Here is a 21774-nt window from a genome sequence, read left to right as displayed (position 1 = left end):
GTCCTCCAACAACTTGTATGTAAAGTAATAAGAAGAGGAAGGTAAAGAAGAAGAAAATGGCCAGCATATACATGTAAACAGATACATACACATTTAACAAGCAAAGAGAAAATATGCAAAGCTACTGTAGTTTCATTTCTGTAATAAACCATGATTGCTATTTATGGCTTCTTTTTCCCGGCACCTATTCCCCATTTCAGTTGCTTTCAGCAGGAACCTCAGCTTGTTAAAGATATTTACCTAGCAGAATGGTGCAAATCTTTATTCCGAAAGAGTCTACATCCTTAATTATACTTTGTTTTGGTTGCTGTCATAATCAACTGGGTTCCAAAACGTAGCCTTTCTTGTCTCCATTGGTAAAAGCAAACGCTTTCCCTTTGATATTCAGAGTTAGTCACTCTAGCCACTAGATTAGCCTGTTTGTTCAGTGGCATAAGGAGCTCAAAATATCCAGCTGGAAGTTTCATCTTCCAAATTAGTGAAACTGTTATTATGTCCCCTGGTGGATGAATTCCCCAATGGGCACTAGGAGCTAAAGGTTACTGGTATGTAAAGCGAAAATTCTACAAGAGTTATTAGGTATAATGGTGAGAGGAGACACTCTTATTTCTGTCAGGAAATTGTTGACACCCTAATTGCTGTCAGGAAACCATGCCATGTAATGGTCTCTGATTCAAACATAAGACCAGCCTTTCAGACTAATGTCTCCCAACTGGCGTGATAAATGCATTTTCAGTAACCTAGTCTATCTTTCAATTAGGCCAAGTGCTTCCAGATGATGTTAGAGTATATGGTAAGACGTTAATTTCAGGTACATAAACCCATTGCTGCACTTCATTTGCTGGGAAATAAGTTTCTGTATCAGACACAATGCTGTGCAGACTGCCACGACAGTAAACAAGGCATTCTATGAGTCCATGAGTGCTGGTAGGGGAAGAAGTGCTATTGATAAGGAACGCAGTTTGTATATTTTTTAGGAATTTGTCCATTTATCTACATTATCTAATGTGTTGTCATACAATTATTCTGAGTATTCTCTCATACTCATTTTTATTTCTGTAAGGTTGGTAGTAATATCCTACTTTAATTTCCAATTTTAGTAATGTGAGTCTTCTCTTTTTTTCTTATTCAATCTAGCTAAAAGTTTGTCAGTTTTGTTTATCATTTCAAAGAGCCAGTTTTTGGTTTCGTTGATTTATTCTATTCTTTATCTATTATTTATTTTATTTCACTCTAATCTTTATTATTTCCTTTCTTCTGCTTGACTTAGGTTTAGTTTGTTTTTTTCCAGTGGATGGTTAGGATATTTATTTGAGATCTTTTTTCTTTCTTAATATATGAATTTATACATATAAAATTTATCTCTAAGTACCACTTTAGCTGCATCCCATTAGTTTTAGTGTGGTATGGCTTCATTTTAATTTATCATATTTTCTGGTTTTGCATTTTATTTCTTCTTTGACCCACAAGTTATTTAGGGATGTGATGTTTAATTTCCACATATTTGTGAGTTTCTCTAAATTTTTCTGTTATTTCTAATTTTACACATTATTATCACAAAACATGTTTTATTATTTCTATACTTTTAAATGAATTGAAGCTTTTTTATGGCTTAGCCTGTGGTCTATCCTGGAAAATGTTCCATGTGCACATAGGAAGAATGTTTATTGTGTTGTTATTTGGTGGAATGTTTTATAGATATCTGTCTGCTAGGTTTAGTTGGTTTATGGTGTTTTCAAGTCTTGTATTTCCTTGCTGCCTAGTTGTTCTACCCATTATTGAAAGTAAGAAAGAGAGGAAAAAATTCTTCAATTATGATGTTGAATTGTCTCTCTCTCCCTTCACTTCTACCTATTTTTGGTACGTACATTTTGATGCTCTCATTTGGTGCATCTATGTTTACAATTGTTATATCTTCCAGATCAGTCGAACCTTTTATTATTATAGAACACTGCTTTTTATTTCTAGTAATGATTTTTTTTTTGAAATCTCTTTTGTCTATTATTAGTATAGTCATTCCAATTTGCCTCTGGTTGCTATTTGCAAGATACATCTTTGTTCATCCTTTTGCTTTTAGTCTATTTGTGTCTTTGAATTCAAAGCATGATACTTATTGACAGTTTATAGTTGTGTCTTGTTTTTTACTTTGTCTGACAATGTCTGCCTTTTACTGGATTGTGTTGAACCCAATCACATTTAATGCTATTATCGATATAGTTTTATTTATATCTGCTTTTTTATTTTTTATTTTTGAAATATTAGCTACCTTGTGCTGCCATGCCTCTGAGAGTGCCCTCAGATGAAAACCAGTGTGAATGCAAATCTCAATAAATGCAGTTTTCTTTTTTCTGGTGTTGATTCTCTTCTTGCACCTTTTCCTGCCTGCCTTTGTAGTTGGAGTTTAAAAATTATTTTTCCAGAGTTTATACTTCTTATCAATGAGAGAGTTACTTCAAGGCGAGCTACTCTGCCATTACACTCAAGTAATTTAAAAAAAAAATTCTCTTTTGGATTCTTTTTTTTTTTTTATCTCTACCTTGAAAAATTGTCAGGAAAGTATGAAAAAATAAGTTTTTGATGATTTTTACCTTGGTCCTAATGACTGAGAATGTTATGTTTAATTTGTAACAGGAGAAAAATATGGATGTGTACCTATTCTTTTTGAATCTGTGGGGAAAAGTTTGGATAATTGAACCAAATGCTCACCTAATAATCTTATAAATCTATTTTGAAAACAAAGAATGTTTGACACATACACACAAATAAACATATTGTTTAAATATTTGAAAACTGTACCTTTAACATGAATTATTCTAATAGAGGTGTGTATTTTATGTTTATTTTTCAGAATTTTTGCTACTACCAAGGGCATATTGAAGGTTATCCAAATTCTATGGTGATTGTTAGCACATGTACTGGACTCAGGTTGTGATATATAATTTTATCATTACAAAATAAGATATTTTTTTAGAAATAATTTTTAAATTTTTGAAAGTATATTCAGGGGTCCTAAAGTACAAGGTATGACTTATTATGGGAAACTATCATTGGAAAAGCATATGGAAATTCTTGTAATGTCTCTTACCCTTATCCTGAATGAGGATTTTTGATAGATTTGGATACTATGAAATATTAATAGCTAAGTGAATACCAATACCATTACTATTCTGTGCCACTCAGTAAGTTTGTGCATAATCAGTAACTTTTTCCTACTTTACCACCTAAGACTAAGACTGAAAATAGTTTGCATACTATTAAAAAAACTGATTAAGTAGCATTTTGTTGACTTAAACATGCATTATTTTATTTATTCACTTATTTTTTGGCATTCGTAGGGGTTTACTACAGTTTGAAAATGTAAGTTATGGAATTGAGCCCTTGGAGCCTTCAATTGGCTTTGAACATGTGATTTACCCAGTAAAACATAAGAATGCACGTGTTTCTTTGTATACCGAGGACAGTATTGAGTCAAGAGAAGTGACCTATAAAATACAAAGTATAGAGGTAGGTGATTAATTGAGTAAACTATATGTTATTACTATGCAGCAATATATTTTTTGATAAACAAACTATTTACATTAATGTATATTATAGATAGATAAATGCACCAGAAACTTCATAACTTACATTGCAAGCCTTAAAACTAGTCATTCAGTTTTCTACAATTCCGAATTGGCATTTTCCACTGTTAGTGGCATTTTTTTCCAGTGATCTAGACCTTATTGTTTGCAGATGCACTTCTTTCTCCATATACATCATGCCAAAATTTTGATATAGTAATCACAAAGGCCATTCACATAAATATTGAAGATATATTTAGGGTCGTGAGGAGAATCACCAGTGTCTTTTAAGGCAACTTCCTCAGAGGAGGCCATTACATTTTCCTCAAGAAATGTAGGGTTAATCTCCTTATACCAGGATGGAGAGGCTGCTGCTACTGGCAAAGACAACTCATCAAAACTTAGGGGTTCAATGACCCTAGCTTCATCAGTCTTCCCAAATATCTTCATTCCAATTTTTGGGATCTCATTCCTTCCTCATTAATGCCCTGAATTTAACAGTAGACACTCTGTGAGGTTGGTAATTCTTCCACTCACAGAATGAGACTTTGGGTTTGTTTTTCAGCAATCTCAGTTTTGCAGTTACAGTAGTTAAGAGTCTCTTTCAGGGCAGATATTTTTCCAGAGAAACAGAACCAACAAGATATATGTGTATATAATATGTGTGTGTTGTATGTATTTATATATCTGTTCACACACACACAAATGTGGAGAGAGAGAGAAAATCCTAAGGGTAGATTGGCAGTCTGGAGACCTAGGGAAGAGTTGCATTCAAGTCCAAAGGTAGTCTGGTGGGAGAATTCCTTATTGTTTAGGAGGTAGTCTTTGTTTTAATAAGGCCTGCAACTGATTAGATGAGATCCCTCCATAATATTAAGTGTAATCTGCTTTACTCAATGTCCACCAACCTAAATGTTTATGTTATCCAAAAATCACCATCACAGAAACACCCAGAATAATATTTGACCAAAAATCTTGGTATTGTGGCCCAGTCAAGTGACAGATACGATTAACCATCACACCAGGGTTACAAAATTTATTCCTATATTTCTTTTAAGAGTTTTTTTGTTTAATCTCTTTCATTTTAATATAAGATCCAATTTAAGTTAATTTTTGTATGGAGTGAGGTAGGGTTCTAAATTAATCATTTTTACTTGGATATCTATTTTCCCAACAGACTTTGTTGAAAAGTCTATTCTTTGTTCCACTGAATTTTCATGGCCTTTTTTTTGAAAGGTCATTTGACCAAAAAAGTTAGGGATTATTTCTGCACTTCCAATTATATTTCATTGATTTTTATGTCGCTTCTTATGCCAGAATCACACTTTTTTTTTTTTTTACTACTATACCTTTTTTTTTTCAAAGATTTTATTTTTCCTTTTTTTCCCCAAGACCCCCCAGGTACATAGTTACATATTTTTAGTTGTGGGTCCTTCTAGCTGTGGCATGTGGGATGCCGCCTCAGGGTGGCTTGATGAGTGGTGCTATGTCCGTGCCCAGGATCCGAACCAGCGAAACCCTGGGCGACCTAAGCAGAGCGCAAACTTAACTGCTTGGCCACTGGGCCAGCCCCACTACCATACCTTTGATGTAAGTTTTGGAATTAGTAAGTGTACATTCCTCAATAATGTTCTTTTTCAAGATTGTTTTGGCTATTTTGGTACTATGCATTTCCAAATGAATTTTAAAATTCATTTATTCTCAATTCTCTTAAAAAGTCAGCTGGAATTGTGTTGATTCAGTACATTAATCTGGGGAATATTACCATTTAATAATATTAACTCTTCCTATCCATGAACATTGAATAGCTTTTTGTTTTTAGGTTTCTTTAATTTCTTTCTGCAATGTTTTGCGTAGTTCAGTCTTTAATTCATCAACACAACTTCTTTTGTTAAATTTATTTTTACAAATTTTATTATTTAAATGCTATTGCACATATAATTTTTATTTCAAATTTGGATTTCTCATTATTAGTATTTGGATATTATTTTTGTATACTAATTTTATATTCTACTAACTTGTTGAAAATGTTTCTTAGGTTTTTATTGGATGCTGTGATTTTTCTTTGTATGAGATCACGTCATCTTAAATAAAGATAGTTTAGGTTCTTTTCAATTGATAGTTTTCATTTATTTTTTATTGCCTAATTGCTCTAGTTAGCACCTCCAGTATAATGTTGAATAACTGAAAAAGATCTAGTCTTGTGCTAATCTTAGGAGTAAAGGATTCAGTCCATCACTGTTAAGTATAATGTTAATGGTGAAATAAAATAAAATCTCCCTGGAATTTTTCTTTCTTTCTTTTTTTTTTTTTTTTTGAGGTAGATTAGCCTTGAGCTAACATCCACCACAAATCTTCCTCTTTTTCCTGTGAGGAAGACTGGCCCTGAGTTAACATCCATGCCCATCTTCCTCTCCTATACATGTAGGACACCTGCCGCAGCATGGCTTGACAAGTGGTGCATAGGTACACACCTGGGATCTGAACCTGCAAACCCTGGGCTGCTGAGGCGGAACATGTGAACTTAACCACTGTGCCACTGGGCTGGCCCCAAAACCTTCCTTGGAATTTTTTGACTCACTTTACTTTCTGATAAAGCTCTCCTGTTTTTCATTCTGTCTCACTTTTTCTGACTTTTCCTTATACATTCACATTCTAGATATTGATATTTCCTATATTATATCTCAGTGTTTTGTTTGTCTTTTGTATTTTCCATGGCTTTATCTACTGTGATTTACACATCTCTCATTCTCATTCCTAAATTTTTCCTGAGTTATTGATCCCATATTGGACATAACGGTTGCCCAAGTTAAACAAAATACACAAACACGCACATAATCTATCTATGTAGCTATCTATTTGTCTATCATCTATCTGTCTAATCTATCATCTTCATGTCCCTTCTCCCCGAATATTCTTACCAATGGCCTTTGACATCCTTTACATTTAACTCTTTATTTATATTGCAATTGGATCATCCAGTAGTGTTCTCTGTCTTCTCATCTAGATCCAATTCTTTAGTGTTTATTTAACCAAAGTAAACTTTCTCGTAATCAGAGTCATCTTTATAAAACACATAGTTAAGCAATTCATCTCCTCCTATGGCTACTTTATCTTACTAAATAAAATGGCTTTTGAGATCTTTTTATTTTATTTTATTTTTTTTTAAAGATTTTTTATTTTTTCCCTTTTTCTCCCCAAAGCCCCCCCAGTACAGCGTTGTATATTCTTTGTTGTGGGTCCTTCTAGTTGTGGCATGTGGGACGCTGCCTCAGCGTGGTCTGATGAGCAGTGCCATGTCCGTGCCCAGGATTCGAACCAACGAAACACTGGGCCGCCTGCAGCGGAGCGCACGAACTTAACCACTCAGCCACGGGGCCAGCCCCTTGAGATCTTTTTAAACCTAACACTTGAACACCTTTCCAACATCCACATTTCCTGGCATTCTTGTATGCACACATCATAAGGTTTTATTTATTTGGCTAAAATGGACTATGCATCTTTTCTTCATAAAACCGTATTGTTTGGTAAATGAATAAATTATTATTAACTAAATATCACCAATCCCAATCTCAAAAATGAGAATGAACAAAAATTACTTCAGGAAATGTTAGGTAACTAACATGTTGGTTAAAACAAATAAACAGTTTTGAATTCCTCAACCCATTAATATATTGTTTCTCTCAATTAACTTAAATGTTTATTTGTATCCTCTAGATAAGTAGTGCCATTTCCTTGTTTGGTTGTAATTTCCTTTAATAAAAAGTATGAAAATTATCATGAAACATTTGGTGCTTAATTTTGGATGGAAATGATAAGGAACCAGTTAGACCATAACAGGATTTCATCTGCATTTTTTGAGACGAATCCCCAAATTTCCAGGGTTTGGGTGAAGAAAGGATTTCAAAGTGAGGGAAAAATGGGTGACCAATCAGCCCTAAATTTGTCTTACTGACCTTTCTCATCTTTTCTTTTAAATGGCTATAACCATCACTTTTTTGATCTCTGCTAAATCCAAGATTTGTTGTTTCTTCATTAGTGCTCCTTTCATATGTTAAGGAAAACAGTTTAACTAAAATGTGACACTTTTGAACTTTCAAGGGATTAAATATCAATTTAAAACAGGAAAATGCAGACTTAAAATAAGCATAATAAACGTTTCCTCAATTTCTAAAATTTGGTCCTCCTTTTCTGCTTCTAGCTATTTGTCCAATGCTTGTAGATAGTATGCTATTTTAGTAACAAAATATTTTGAGTTAACTACACTATAGCCTTAAAGTGCTTGCAAAGCCTGTCTTACAAGTTTCCCCCAATGCATTCCTCCTAAGTTACCTTCATGTAAAAATAATGATGAACATAAGCAATATTTTATTAAAAGTAGTTACAACAATTACTACTTTATCCCCTTGTTTTTCAGAGTCTTAAGTCACGTAAATGATAAACCGGAGTTCAAACCCCATTAAGCCTCACATTTGTGCCTAACTTAACCACTATGCTCTAAGTGGATGACATCATACCTAGAAGCTGCTTCTTGAGACGTCCATGATCCAGTTTAAGAAAGTCATTTTGAATCTCTGTTGCTCATTTTTTTCTGAAGTGATTTATGCAAGGATTAACTTTATCCTTCAGATGAAACCCCATCCTTGTAAACACAGACTTGTGTCCTTACTCTCTCAGGGTCATAGATAAAACCATACCACAGTATGTGTATGTATAATAGCATCATTAAGCTCATAGAAATATACACATTTTGTAATGGAGAGTCAAAAAGTTTCTTCAGAGAAGAGACTAATATGAGCAGCCCAGTACCAATGAGAATATCCAGAATGGAACATAGAGGAAAGTCGTTTTCTGAGTAAATTAAATGGTTGATCAGGTACAAAAGATGTGACAAAGGCAATATTCTGAAAATGATTCTGTGATACTTAGTTTTGCTTATATTCTCTGGTTCTATTTTTATATATAAAACCAGATTTTTCAACATTGAATTCATGAAGTAGTGATATACATTAAGATATTTAAGTAATCCTTCAATTTTGATGCAAAGTTTGTGTATTTTTTTCAGCCACTTGCAGACTTCCCTCGATATATAGAAATGCATGTTGTAGTTGAAAAAACTTTGGTAAGTATATTCTGATTTATTTGCCTTATGTAAATTTATATTAGCAATGAGGAGTTATAAAAAATTGTGATAAAGTTATAACAAGACAATAAATGATAATTTTTGCTATATCTCTGCTTTAATGTATTTTAAATTACTAATATCAACAGTAAGTTGGAAATCAACTCTATATTTATTCTTAATTTTATATAAATAATGTAAATTAAAACAATTCGTACATTTAGGATAGTTTCTTAGTAATTTTTATCCATCCTTCCCATCCACCTAGCACCTGGCAACCACTGATTTTTTTTACTGTCTCCATAGTTTTGCTTCTTTCAGAATGTTATGTAGTTGAAAGGCACAGTATGTAGCCATTACAGATTGGCTTCTTTCACATAGCAATATGCATTTAACTTTCCTCCATGCTTTTTCATGGCTTGATAGCTCATTTCTTTTCAGCACTGAATAATATCCCGTTATCTGAATGTACCACAGTTTATCAATTCACCTACTGAAGGATATGTTGATTGCTTCCAAGTTTTGGCAATTACGAATAAAGCTGCTGTAAACACCCATGTGCAGGTTTTTGTGTGGACAGAAGTTTCAACTCCTTTGGGCAAATATCAAGGAATATGATTGCTGGATCATATAATAAAAGTATTTTTCATTTTGTAAGAAACTCCCAGACTATCTGCCAAAGTGCCTATACCATTTTGCTTTCAGCACTTGAAATATATCATCCCACTGTTTTCTGGCCTCTGAGGTTTCTGCTGAGAAATTGGCTAGGAATCTTATCATCATCCCTTTTATGTGATTAGTTACTTCTCTCTTGCTGCTTTAAATATTCTACCTTTAGTTTTTGACAGTTTGATTATAATTTGTTTTATTATAATGTGTCTCAGTGTGTCTCTTTGGGTTTATCCTTCTTAGATTTTATTGAGCTTCCAGGATTTGTAGATTCATGTGTTTCATCAAATTGGGGAAGTTTTTAACCATTGTTTCTTCCAATAATCTCTCTTCTTCTTCTGGGATTCCCATAGTTCATATATTGTTCTGTATAATGGTATCCCATAAGTCCCTTCTTTTCTCATTTCTGTTTCTTAGACTCAATAATTTCAATTTTCCTATCCTCAAGTTTCCTGAATCTTTCATCTGCCTCTTCAAATCTGCTGTTGAACACTTATAGTACATTTTCAATTCACTTATTGCTTTTTCAGCTCCAGAATTTATATTTGGTTTCTTTTTATAATTTCTATGTCTTTGGTGATATTCGCATTTGGTCCATATATCATTTTCCTGATTTCCCTTAGTTCTTTGTCTGTGTTTTCCTTTAGCTCTTTGAGCATATTTTAGATAGCTGTTTTAAAGACTTTGTCTAGTGAGTCTGCACTTCCTCAGGGAGGATTTCTCCCAATTTATTTGGTTCCTTGGGCAATGCCTTTTTGTTTCATTTTTTGCCTTATGATATAGACGGAATGTTTGTATCCCTTCAAAATTCATATCAAAACCTAATGCAATGTGATCGTATTTGGAGGTGGGACATTTGGGAGTGGCTTAGGTCATGAAGGTGGAACCCTCATGAATGAGGTTAGTTCCCTTATAAAAGAGACCCCAGAGAGCTCCCTGACCCCTTCTGCCATGTGAGGACACAGCAAAAGGAATGCAAGAAGGCCAGCTATGAACTAGGAAGAGAGTTCTCATCAGATACTAGATCTACTGGAGCCTTGATCTTAGACTTCCCAGCTTCAAGAATGGTAAGAAATAAATGTTTGTTGTCTAAGCATCCAGTCTATGGTCTTTTTACCAGAGCAGCCCAAACTGACTAAGGCACTTTGTGATTTTTATTGAAAATTTAGCATTTAAAAAAATAACTACCTCTTGCAATTATTTTATCTTAATCTCCTCTAGATTAAGCCATGCCACACTGGACAGAGAATGGGGCAGCAGGGTATAAAAATATCACAAAATTTCCTGCCACTTTCAAGATGTCTTTTTCATCAATGAACATTTGCTAGGTTGCTGTAGACCCTTGACTGTTTCCCAGAGTTTCTATAAGGTTATTTCAGCCAGTTTCTGGTTGTTTTTTGATGTTTCCATAGAGGAACAAGGGTTCAGAGCTTTCCCAGCCCTCCATTTTGCTGATGTCACTCCCTTTGAATAATATTTTAAATTATTTGTTGTTATATTTTTATGAAAGCTACTTTAAATTCTTGTCAGATAATTCTTTTTTTAAATTAATCAATTGATTTATTTTCGGATGTACATCATATTTCGAATTCTGTGTAGATTACATCATGTTCACGACCCGAAAACTAATTATAGTCCATCCCCTCACATGTGAGCCTAATCACCCCTTTTGCCCTCCTCCCTCCCACTATGGTAACCACCAATCCAATCTCCAAGGCTATGTGTTTTTTTGTCGTCGTTTTCATCTTCTACTTATGAGTGAGATCATATGGTATTTGACTTTCTCCCTCTAACTTATTTCACTCAGCATAATACCCTCAAAGTCCATCCATGTTGTCACAAATGGCAGGATTTCATCATTTCTTATGGCTGAGTAGTATTCCATTGTGTATATATACCACATCTTCTTTATCCATTCGTCCCTTGATGGGCACCTAGGTTGCTTCCATGTCTTGGCTATTGTGTATAATGCTGCAATGAATATAGGGGTGAAAGTATCTTTATGCCTTTGTGTTTTCAAGTTCTTTGGATAAATACCCAGCAGTGGGATAGCTGGATCATATGGTAGATCTGTTCTTAATTTTCTGAGGATACTCCATACTGCTTTCCATAGTGGTTGCACCAATTTTTGCTCCCACCAGCAGTGAACAAGGGTTCCCTTCTCTCCACATCCTCTCCAACATTTGTTGTTTCCTGTCTTGTTAATCATAGCCATTCTGACTGAAGTGAGGTGACACTTCATTGTAGTTTTGATTTGCATTTCCCTGATAGCTAATGATATTGAGTATCTTTTCTTATGCCTGATGGCCATCTGTATATCTTCTTCGGAGAAATCTCTGTTCAGATCTTTCCCCCATTTTCTAATTGGCTTGTTGATTTTTTGTTGTTGTTGAGCTGCATTAATTCTTTGTATATTTTGGATATTAAGCCCTTATCTGATATATGGTTTGCAAATATCTTCTCCCAATTGTTAGGCTGTCTTTTTGTTTTGTTGATGGTTTCCTTTGCTGTGCAGAAACTTTTTAGTTTGATGTAGTCCCATTTGTTCATTTTTTCTTTTGTTTTCCTTGCCCAGACAGACATGGGAATTGAAAATATGCTGCTCAAACTGATGTCAAAGAGCGTACTGCCTATGTTTCCTTCTAGAAGTCTCATGGTGTTGGGTCTTACATTGTGCTTAATCTATTATGAGTTGATTTTTGTGCATGGTGTAAGGGAATGGTCTACTCTCATTCTTTTGCACATTGCTGTCAATTTTCCCAACACCATTTATTGAACAGACTCTCCTTTCTCCATCGTATGCTCTTGGCTCCCTTGTCAAATATTAGCTGTCCATAAACGTATGGGTTTAATTCTGGGCTCTCAATTCTGCTCCATTGATCTGTGTGTCTGCTTTTGTGCCAGTACCATGCTGTTTTGGTTACTATGGCTTTTTTGAAATCAGGGAGCGTGATACCTCCAGCGTTGTTCTTTTTTCTCGGGAATCCTTTGTCTATTCTGGGTCTATTGTTGTTTCATATAAATTTTAGGATTCTTTGTTCTATTTCTGTGAAAAGTGTTTTTGGAACTTTGATAGGGATTGCATTGAATCTATAGATTGCTTTAGGACGTATGGACATTTTAACAATGTTAATTCTTCCAATCCAAGAGCACGGAATCTCTTTCCATTTCTTTGTGCCTCCTTCGATTTCTTTCAACAACATTTTATAGTTTTTGGTTTACAGATCTTTCACGTCTTTGGTTAAGTTTATTCCTAGGTATCTTATTCCTTTTGTTGCAATTGTAAATGGGATTGGGTTCTTAATTTCTCTTTCTGCACCTTCGTTGTTAGTGTATAGAAACGCAAACAATTTTTGTATGTTGATTTTGTTTCCCGCGAATTGACTGTATTCCTTTATTGTTTCTAAAAGTTTTTTAGTGGAATCTTTAGGGTATTCTAGATATAAAATCATGTCATCTGCAAAGAGTGACAGTTTCACTTCTTCTTTTCCGATGTGGATCCCTTTTATTTCTTTTTCTTGCCTGCTTGCTCTGGCTAGGGCTTCCAATACTATGTTAAATAAGAGTGGTGACAGTGGGCATCTTTGTCTGGTTCCTGTTCTTAGAGGGATAGTTTTCATTTTTTCTCCATTGAGAATAATATTTGATGTGGGTTTGTCATATATGACCTTTATTATGTTGAGGTCTTTTCCTTCTATACCCATTTTATTTAGAGTTTTTTTATCACAAATGGATGCTGTATCTTGTGAAATGCTTTCTCTGCATCTATAGATATGATCATGTGATTTTTATTCTTCATTTTGTTAATGTGCTGTATCACGTTGATAGATTTGTGGATGTTTAACCATCCCTGCGTTGCTGGAATGAAACCCACTTGATCATGATGTATGATCTTTTTGATGTATTGTTGTATTCCATTTGCTAGTATTTTGTTGAGGATTTTCGCATCGATCTTCATAAGTGATATTGGCCTTTAATTTTCTTTTTTGTGTTGTCTTAGTCTGGTTTGGGTATCAGGATAATGTTGGCTTTGTAGAAGGAGTTAGGAAGCCTGCCCTCCTCTTCAATTTTTTGGAAGAGTTTGAGAAGGATAGGTATGAAGTCTTCTTTGAGTGTTTGGTAGAATTCACCATGGAAGCCATCTGGTCCTGGATTTTTATTTTTTGGGAGGTTTTTGATTGCTGTTTCAATCTCCTTACTGGTGATCAGTCTATTCAAATTGTCTACTTCTTCTTGGTCCAGTTTTGGAAGGTTGTATGTTTCTAAGAATTTCTCCATTTCTTCTAGATTATCCAATTTGTTGGCGTATAGCTTTTCATAGTATTCTCTTATTATCTTTTGTTTTTCTGAAGTGTCCATTGTAATCTCTCCTCTTTCATTTCTGATTTTATTTATTGGAGCCTTCTCTCTTTTTTTCTTGGTGAGTCTAGCTAAGGGTTTGTCCATTTTGTTTATCTTGTGAAAGAACCACCTCTTGGTTCAATTAATTTTTTCTATTGCTTTTTTAGTCTGTATTTTGTTTATTTCTACTCTGATTTTTATTATTTCCTTCCTTCTGCCAATTTTCTGCTTTGTTTGTTGTTCTTTTTCCAGTACCTTTACATGACCTTTTAGATTGTCTATTTGGGATTTTTCTTTTTTGTTGAGGTGGGCCTCAATTGCTATAAACTTCCCTTGTAGAACCGCTTTTGGTGTATCCCACTGATTTTGGCATTTCGTGTTTTCATTTTCATTTGTCTCCAGGAATTTTTTGATTTCTTCATTGATGCAATCGTTGTTCAGTAGCATTTTGTTCTGTCTCCACATTTTTGTGGCTTTTCTGGTTTTCTTCCTGTAGTTGATTTCCAGTTTCGTACCTGTGTGGTCAGAAAAGATGCAAGGTATTATTTCGATCTTCTTAAATTTATTGAGACTTGTTTTGTGGCCTAATATGTGATCAATCCTAGAGAATGTTCCACGGGCATTTGAAAAGAATGTGTATTCTGTGGTTTTTGGATGGAATGTTCTGTATATATCTACTACAGGCATCTGGTCTAATGTGTCACTTAAGGCCAGTGTTTCCTTATTGATCTTCTGTTTGGATGATCTATCCTTTGGTGTAAGTGGAGTGTTAAAGTCCCCTACTCTTATTGTGTTATCCTTTTATGTCTGTTAATAATTGCTTTATATATTTAGGTGCTCCTATGTTGGGTGCATAGATATTTATGTGTTATATTTTCTTGTTGGATTGTTCCCTTTATCGTTATGTGGTGCCTGTCTTTGTCTCTTATTACAGTATTTCTTTTAAAATCTATTTTGTCTGATATAAGTATTGCTAACCCTGCTTTCTTTTCTTTGCCATTTGCATGGAATATCTTTTTCTATCCTTTCACTTTCAGTTTGTGAGTGTCTGTAGGTCTGAAGTGTGTCTCTTGTATGCAGCATATATATGGGCTTTGTTCTTTTATCCTTTTGCCACCCTATGGCATTTGATTGGAGCATTTAGATCATTGACATTTAAAGTAGCTGTTGATAAATATGTATTTATTGCCATTTTGTCCCTTTTTTTTCTGGGTGTTTTAGTAGTGTTTCTCTGTTCCTTTATTTTTCTCTTGATATCTTCCTTTGTAATATGATGGCTGTCTTTAGTAATATGTTTGATTTCTTTTGTCTTCCTTTTTTTCTTGCTTGTTATAGGTTTCTGATTTGTGATTACCACGAGGATCCTATTTAAGATACTATGCATATAACAGTCTCTATTGAGTAGATAGACTCTTTAGCTTGACCTCTTTCTAAAAGCTCTACTTTTTCACTCCCCTCCTCGTACATGATATGTTTTTCAAATCATATATAGTCTCTTGTTTAGTGTGTGTCTATCCATTACCCTCTTATCATTGAAGTAGGTGATTTTAGTACATTTGTCTTTTAACCTTCATATTATCTTCACAGGTAGTTGATCTGCTGCCTTTACTCTATTTTTACCTTACAAGTGATTTTCTTGCCTGGTTTTTTGTTGTTGTTGCTTTGTTTATTTGATAATTTTTTTTATCTCTATTTATGGTCATTGCTTTCCCTCTTAAATAAGTCCTTTCAGCATTTCTTGCAGAGCTGATTTCTTGGTGAAAAACTCCTTTAAGTTTTGCTTGTCTGAGAAGCTCTTTATCTCTCCTTCCATTCTGAATGACAACCTTGATGGATAGAGTATTCTTGGCTGTAGCTTTTTTCCTTTTAGCACTTTAAATATGTTATGCCATACTCTTCTTGCCTGTAGAGTCTCGACCGAGAAGTCTGCTGATAGCCTGATGGGCTTCTCTTTATATGTCACTTGTGGACTTTCTCTTGCTGCTTTTATGATTCTCTCTCTGTCTTTAATTTTGGACATTTTGATTATAATATGTCTTGATGTGGGCCTGTTCGGGCTTATCTTGTTTGGAGCTCTCTGTGCTTCCTGAACTTGGTTGTCTGTTTCCTTCCTCAGGTTAGGAAAATTTTCCTCTATTATTCCTACAAATAAATTTTCTGCTCCTTTGTCTCTCTCTTCTCCTTGTGGGACCCCTATACTCCGAATGTTAGCATGCTTGATATTGTCCCGGAGTTCCCTTACACTGTTCTCCTTCTGTCTCATTCTTTTTTCTCTTTTCTGTTCTGCTTGGGTGATTTCCTCTAGTCTTTCGTCTAGCTTGCTGATCCATTCTTCTGCTTCCTCTACTCTGAGATTGAGTCCCTCTAGTGAATTTCTCATTTCGAGTATTGTATTCTTCATTTCTGATTTTTTAAAATATCTTCCAGTTCTTTGCTGATGTGCTTACTGTGTTCATCCATTCTTCTCCGCATATCTGTGAGCATCCTCATGATATTTTGTTTGAACTCTTTGTTGAGTAGGTCACTAGTTTCTGTTGCATTTATTCCTTTTTCTGGGGTTTTGTCCTGTTCCCTTGCTTGGAAAGTATTCCTTGGCCTCCTCATTGTGCCTCTTTCTCTGTGCTATTTTCTTTGTATTAGATGAGTCAACTATGTCTCCTGATCTTGGAAAAGTGGCCTTATGTATGAGATGACTTATGAGGCCCAGCAGTGTGCTTCCCTCTCCTCACCAGTACATTAGAACCAGGAGTGACCCCTTTGTGGGCTACTTGTGTCCTTCTGCTGTGACAGGGTTGCTCCCACTTGAAAAACCCAGGGAGTCTGATCTTTCCTTCCCTGGCCAGCTGTTTGTAAATCTGGTTTGGGGAGCCTCAACACTGTTGGCTACAAAGTCTATCAGCACACTCGTATTGCAGTTTTCCTCTTAATTGTTTTGGGACCCATTGTAGCTGGTTGCTAGGCTCAGGGGCATACAGTTTTGATAGGCCTCAGGCCAACAAGGCTGTTGTCAGTTCTCTTAGGAGTGCAGCTGAGTAGGGCTGGTCCTTGGCAGAAGGGCACTCAATTGTTTAAGGCTTTGGAAGGTGGGCCTGATCCTTTATATATGTATTTGTGAAGCACAGGTCTTCTGCCACTGATAAGACTCCCCCCTCCCCCAGGGCTACATACACTGTCAACACAGTCCTGGTCCGTGCACACGTCTCAACCCCCAGGAGCGTTCCTTGATGCTGCACTTCAGAGGCCCCCACTTCTCCCCCAATGCCCCCCCACAATTCACCTGGTCCTCACACAGGCCCTGCCCCACAGAGGCAGACACCCTTGCCTGCCTGTAGAGGATCAAGGCACCCAGTCAATGCAGGCTGAAAAGTAGCCTGAGGGCTTGCTGTTAGGTGGGGCAGGTTCCTAGGGAGGGTTGCCTGCCCTGGCTGAACTGGATTAAATCTGTGCTCTAGTGGGTGTGGCAGGCCCCTGGGCTAACAGGCCAAAGGATGAACCTCAATGGCCTCCACTGGGGTCCATGTCAGCATGCCTGGACCAGCTCAGAACAATGGCCCCCACCAATGTCTCAGTCTCGGGAGTGGTCCCTCCTCTCACCAAGATGCCCCCAGAGCCCACCAGGTGAGTCTCGTTTCACCAAAGGACTGTCAGCCTTCTCTCTGCTGACTTTAGGTTGCTGCAATGAGTGAGTTTGTGTGTGGGCCCTTAAAACCCGGGTCCTTTCAGCTTTTGGCCGATAGCTTTTCTGGGGGTATCCTCACTGCAGTTAATAGCCAGCAAAGCCAGACGGTAAGACCCCCATCTCAGTTGGGCTGAGTCTGAAGGATGCTTATATCAGTATTGCCTCTGCTCCGGACCTCACTCCTCCAGTGAGGGCTGCATACCTTAGGGTGTCTCCCACCTGGTCAGCTGAGAAGCTCCACTGCTCCCAAAGGTGGCTTTTTTCCTCCCCAGCAGGAATTTCTGCCTCTTTTGCCTTCATCAGGACTATCCCTTGTTGTGGGGGTTCTTTTCATCCAGTTTTCAGTGTTCAATCTGGGTAATTCTTCCAAAAGTTGTTGTAACCTGGTTGTGTTCGTGGGAGGAGACAAGTTCAACATCTGCTCACACTGCCATCTTGACGAGATCAACTTGTCAGATAATTCTAACAGATGGCTTACCTTGCTGTTGATGTGTATTGATTGACTTTTCTCACTCAAGTTTTGATTTGCCTGATTCTTGGCATTGCAAATGATTTTCAATTGCTTTCTAGACATTTTTACTATTATGTTATGAGATTCTGCATTCTACCTTAATCTTTTATTTATTCATTCACCCTACTTAGTTTTAGCACTCCAGTCTTGACACCAGCGGGTTGCATTCAATGACAAAAGTTTTCAGAGCCTTGGTGAGTCTATTTTGGTCTCCCTGGTTCACCTGGTGCTTCTGTGGGTTCTACTGATACCTGCCTATGCTGCCTGCCGACGTGGAAGGAGCTTTCCCTGTCCTCCTATTGCCTCTGAATGAGGAATTATTGTTGATGGGCCTATGCAGGTGGAAAGTGTTTCCCTGGTCTACCCAGTGCCAATGAGACTCCTGCTCACGTTCTACCAGTGCTCTTTGTGGGGGTAGAAGTTTTTCCTGAGGGTCATTCTGGCTAGTGTTTTCTAGGTGAGGGAGAAGACAGCAGGCCTGTGGAGGTGGAGCTACTTTGTGCCAGCAGAGCTTGAGTCATTTCCTGCTGATACTGACAACAGGAGCAAATGGCTCTTCCCTGGTCCAGGTCACCTGTTGTCTCAAGCTAGGTCGTAAGAGACTCCATGCTATGGGGCAGAGGTTACTACTCCAGGCAACATAGTGTTAGTGGGTTTCTCACCTCATGCCTACCTGGGCTACTTTTTGTCACTGGATGGCGTGTTTGGAGTTGCTGGGTAGCTATGTTTTTCCTCCATTCCTAGCATCCCTGTACCGACACCTTTCTACTTCCACCTTTTAGAGACCTCCTATGATTTTTTGTTGTATTGTTTCAGGGTTTATAGTTTTTTATAGTTTTTCCAAGCTGAGAGGAATGGGGGAAGATGAGTCTACACCATCTTGTCTGAACCAGAAGTCTCCACAATACAGGTTGAAATTTTAATTACTGTTTTTTTAAACTGATTTAAGAGAAGAAAAGACAAGGCATTTATTGTGTTTTATGCTTATCTCTGCAATCGCCATTAACCAATGTTCTTTATTACTTTTGTGTAGTTATGAGTTACTGTCTTATGTTATCTCTTTTGAACCCGAAGGAATTTCTTTATTATTATTCCTTTCTGTATTATTCCTGTAAGGCAGCTCTGGTATCAATGATTTTTTTTTTTTTTAATTTGGGAAAGGCTTTCTGTTGCTTTTGCTTTTAGAGAATAGTTTTGTGGGGTATAGAATTCTTGATTGAGAGTATTTTCTTTTAGCACAGTGAATTTTTCACCCCACCTGGTCTCCATTGATTCTGATGAGAAGTCAGCTCTTAACTTTGTTGTGCCTCTCTTGTTGTGATGGATCACTTTTCTCTTCTCTAAAGATTTTCTTCATATGCCTGATGGTCAGTAACTTAACTACGATGTGTCTGTGTGTGAATGTCTTTGATTTTTATCTTACGTGGAGTTTGTTAAGCCTATATAATGCATAGATTAATTATTTTCATTAAGTTTGGGGAGTTTTTATCTACTATTTACTCAAGTTTTTTTTTTTGCCACTTTCTCTCTCTCTCCTCTCCTCTAACCCTTCCATTACCTAAATGTTGGTTTGCTTTATGATAGCAAACAGGTGTCTGAGATTGTGTTCCCTTTACTTTTTTGTTTTTCCTTTCTGTTCTTTATGTTGGACAATTTCTATTGATCGATCATCTTGTTCACTTATTCTTTCTGCTGGTAAGCCCTTGTAATAAATTTTTCATTTTCGTTATTGTATTTTACAACTCAAAAATGTCCATTTAGTTCTTTTTATATTTTATAACTTTCATTCTTTTTTCTATTTTTCCAGCTTTATAGAGATATAATTGACACATAACTGTAAATTTAAACTGTACATGTTGATTTGATACCTTTATAAATTGCAAAATGATTACCACTGTAGTATTAGCTACCACCTCCATCCCATCACGTAGTGGCCATTTCTTTTTTGTGGTGACAAAATTTAAGATTTACTTAAATGTTCAGCAACATTCAAGTATATGATACAGTGTAATTAGCTATAATCACCATGCTGTACATTATAATGCACAATTTATGTTCTTTATTGATATTCTCTTTTTTATGAGTCAATGTGATTGTTCTTCTACTTCTTTAATCATTGTTCCCCTCAGTTCCATGTTTACAGTACCTGCTTTTGAGTTTTGTCTGCTAAGTCTAATAAGACCCACCTCATAGTTTCTAATAACTGCATTTCTTGTATGTGAACAACATTGTTTTGTTTTATTGTGTATGTCATATGTTTATTGAAAACTGGACATTTATATAATATATTTTTGCAACTCTGGATCCTAAAAACTCCTCTTGCAACTTTTGTTGCTGTTTTTTCTTGTTTGTTTAAATATCTAATGCCTTGCTAGAGTAATTCTGTAGATTCTATCTCTAATTCTCTAGGTTCTGTCTCCCAAGCAGTCTGTCATCACTGATGTCTCTGCTTACTATTCTTTTTTATTCTTGTTTTTACTTGTAATCCAGGATTCCTAGTGGTTGAACTTGGGTTAGCATATCTTAGTGGTCAGCCAAAAATTGATCAGAGACCATGCTCCAACAGTTGAGCTAGTAAGGCCTCTACCCTTTGCAATGGATTTGTCTGTGGTTTGGGAAAAGTATTCAATATTCAGGCAGTTCTCAAGTCAGGCAGGTTTTTATTTCTACAGGACTTTCTTACATCTCCCCTACTAGTGAGTAATGTCTCAAGTTCAGCCATGACCTTATGGATAGCTTGAACCCCTTGCAGTCCCTCCTGAGCATGAATGCTACCTTGTATATGCATGGAATTTTCCAGACTATTAATGATATATGGAAGGCTGTCAAGACTCTTTATGACTGTTGTATTCCCTCCATCTCCATGTTAGATTTCTGGCTCGTCTTCTGGTCTGTTGCCTGAAATAACCAGTATCACAACCTAGGTTAAGCTGTGATAATGACTTTTAATGTTCATTTGCTACAGAGATCACTATTGTTTTTGACAATGTATCTGGGAAAGTAATTTTGCCCCTTCTCTGCTCCAAATCAAGTCATCTTCCTCTGATAGGGAAGATGCTATATTTTAAGGCTTGACCTACCATGGTAGAATTATCACACAAGATGATTTGAAATGGGGATGGGGACAGCCTCAGATAAAATGCCACAGATTCCCGCTGTTTTTACCATAGGATTATTAGTTTACCTGAAATAAATACTTCTCAATTTTTTTGTATGCCCTTGATCAATTTCCAGAATGTTGAAATGTTTCTTGACCATTTTTTCTTGTGTTGTCATTGCTTCTTCTGGAGAGGATTTGCAGAGCTCATCGTTTTACCATCTCGGAGTCTCACTCTTTAATTATTTTTTAATCCCCTAGTAGTTTATGAACTTTTCTTCCTAGAAGTTTCACACATTTGCTATGTATTTTATTTAACCATTTTTATAAATCAGATATTTTCATATATTTATACTTCTATTCCTTGTTGTTGTTGTCACTTATAGATTCCTGTGTCACTTTTTGTGCGTCAGTTTGCCTTTGCTGCATGACACACTACTTCAAAATTTAGTGGCTTAATAGAGCAACTATTTATTTAGCTCATAATTCTTAAATTTATTCTGATCTCTGCACAATTTTTTGTATTGGACAGGCCTCACTTATGTATCTCTAGGAAGCTACTGATTTTGCTTGTGGCTGGCTGGTCCACAGAGCATCTCAGTGGGCAAGTCTCATCTCTGCTGCACATCATGTCTCATCAGTCAGCAACAATCTTATACTTTTTTTCTTGCATGCTAGTGGTGTTGATATGGTTCCCCCAAACAGCAAGAAAACAGCAAAGGAGGACAAAATTCAAAGTGCAAATGATTTACAAGCCTCTCCTTACATCATCATCACTACAAATACACAAAAACA

The 21774-nt window shown here is 36.2% G+C and overlaps 1 protein-coding gene across 1 annotated transcript in view; it reads left to right on the top strand.

Moving 5' to 3' along the window:
• ADAM2 (ADAM metallopeptidase domain 2) overlaps positions 1-21774 on the top strand; it is a 151009-nt gene that overhangs the window by 36686 nt on the left and 92549 nt on the right. The window contains exons 5-7 of the mRNA XM_070499715.1: positions 2849-2925; positions 3336-3504; positions 8626-8682. Of these exons, the coding sequence (XP_070355816.1) occupies positions 2849-2925; positions 3336-3504; positions 8626-8682 (303 nt within the window). The remainder of the gene's footprint in view (positions 1-2848; positions 2926-3335; positions 3505-8625; positions 8683-21774) is intronic.

Source organism: Equus asinus, chromosome 27, assembly GCF_041296235.1.
Source record: "Equus asinus isolate D_3611 breed Donkey chromosome 27, EquAss-T2T_v2, whole genome shotgun sequence".
In the NCBI taxonomy this organism is placed as follows: domain Eukaryota; kingdom Metazoa; phylum Chordata; class Mammalia; order Perissodactyla; family Equidae; genus Equus; species Equus asinus.
Note: the sequence above shows the minus strand (reverse complement) of the source record. Positions and strands in the feature narration are given on the sequence as shown.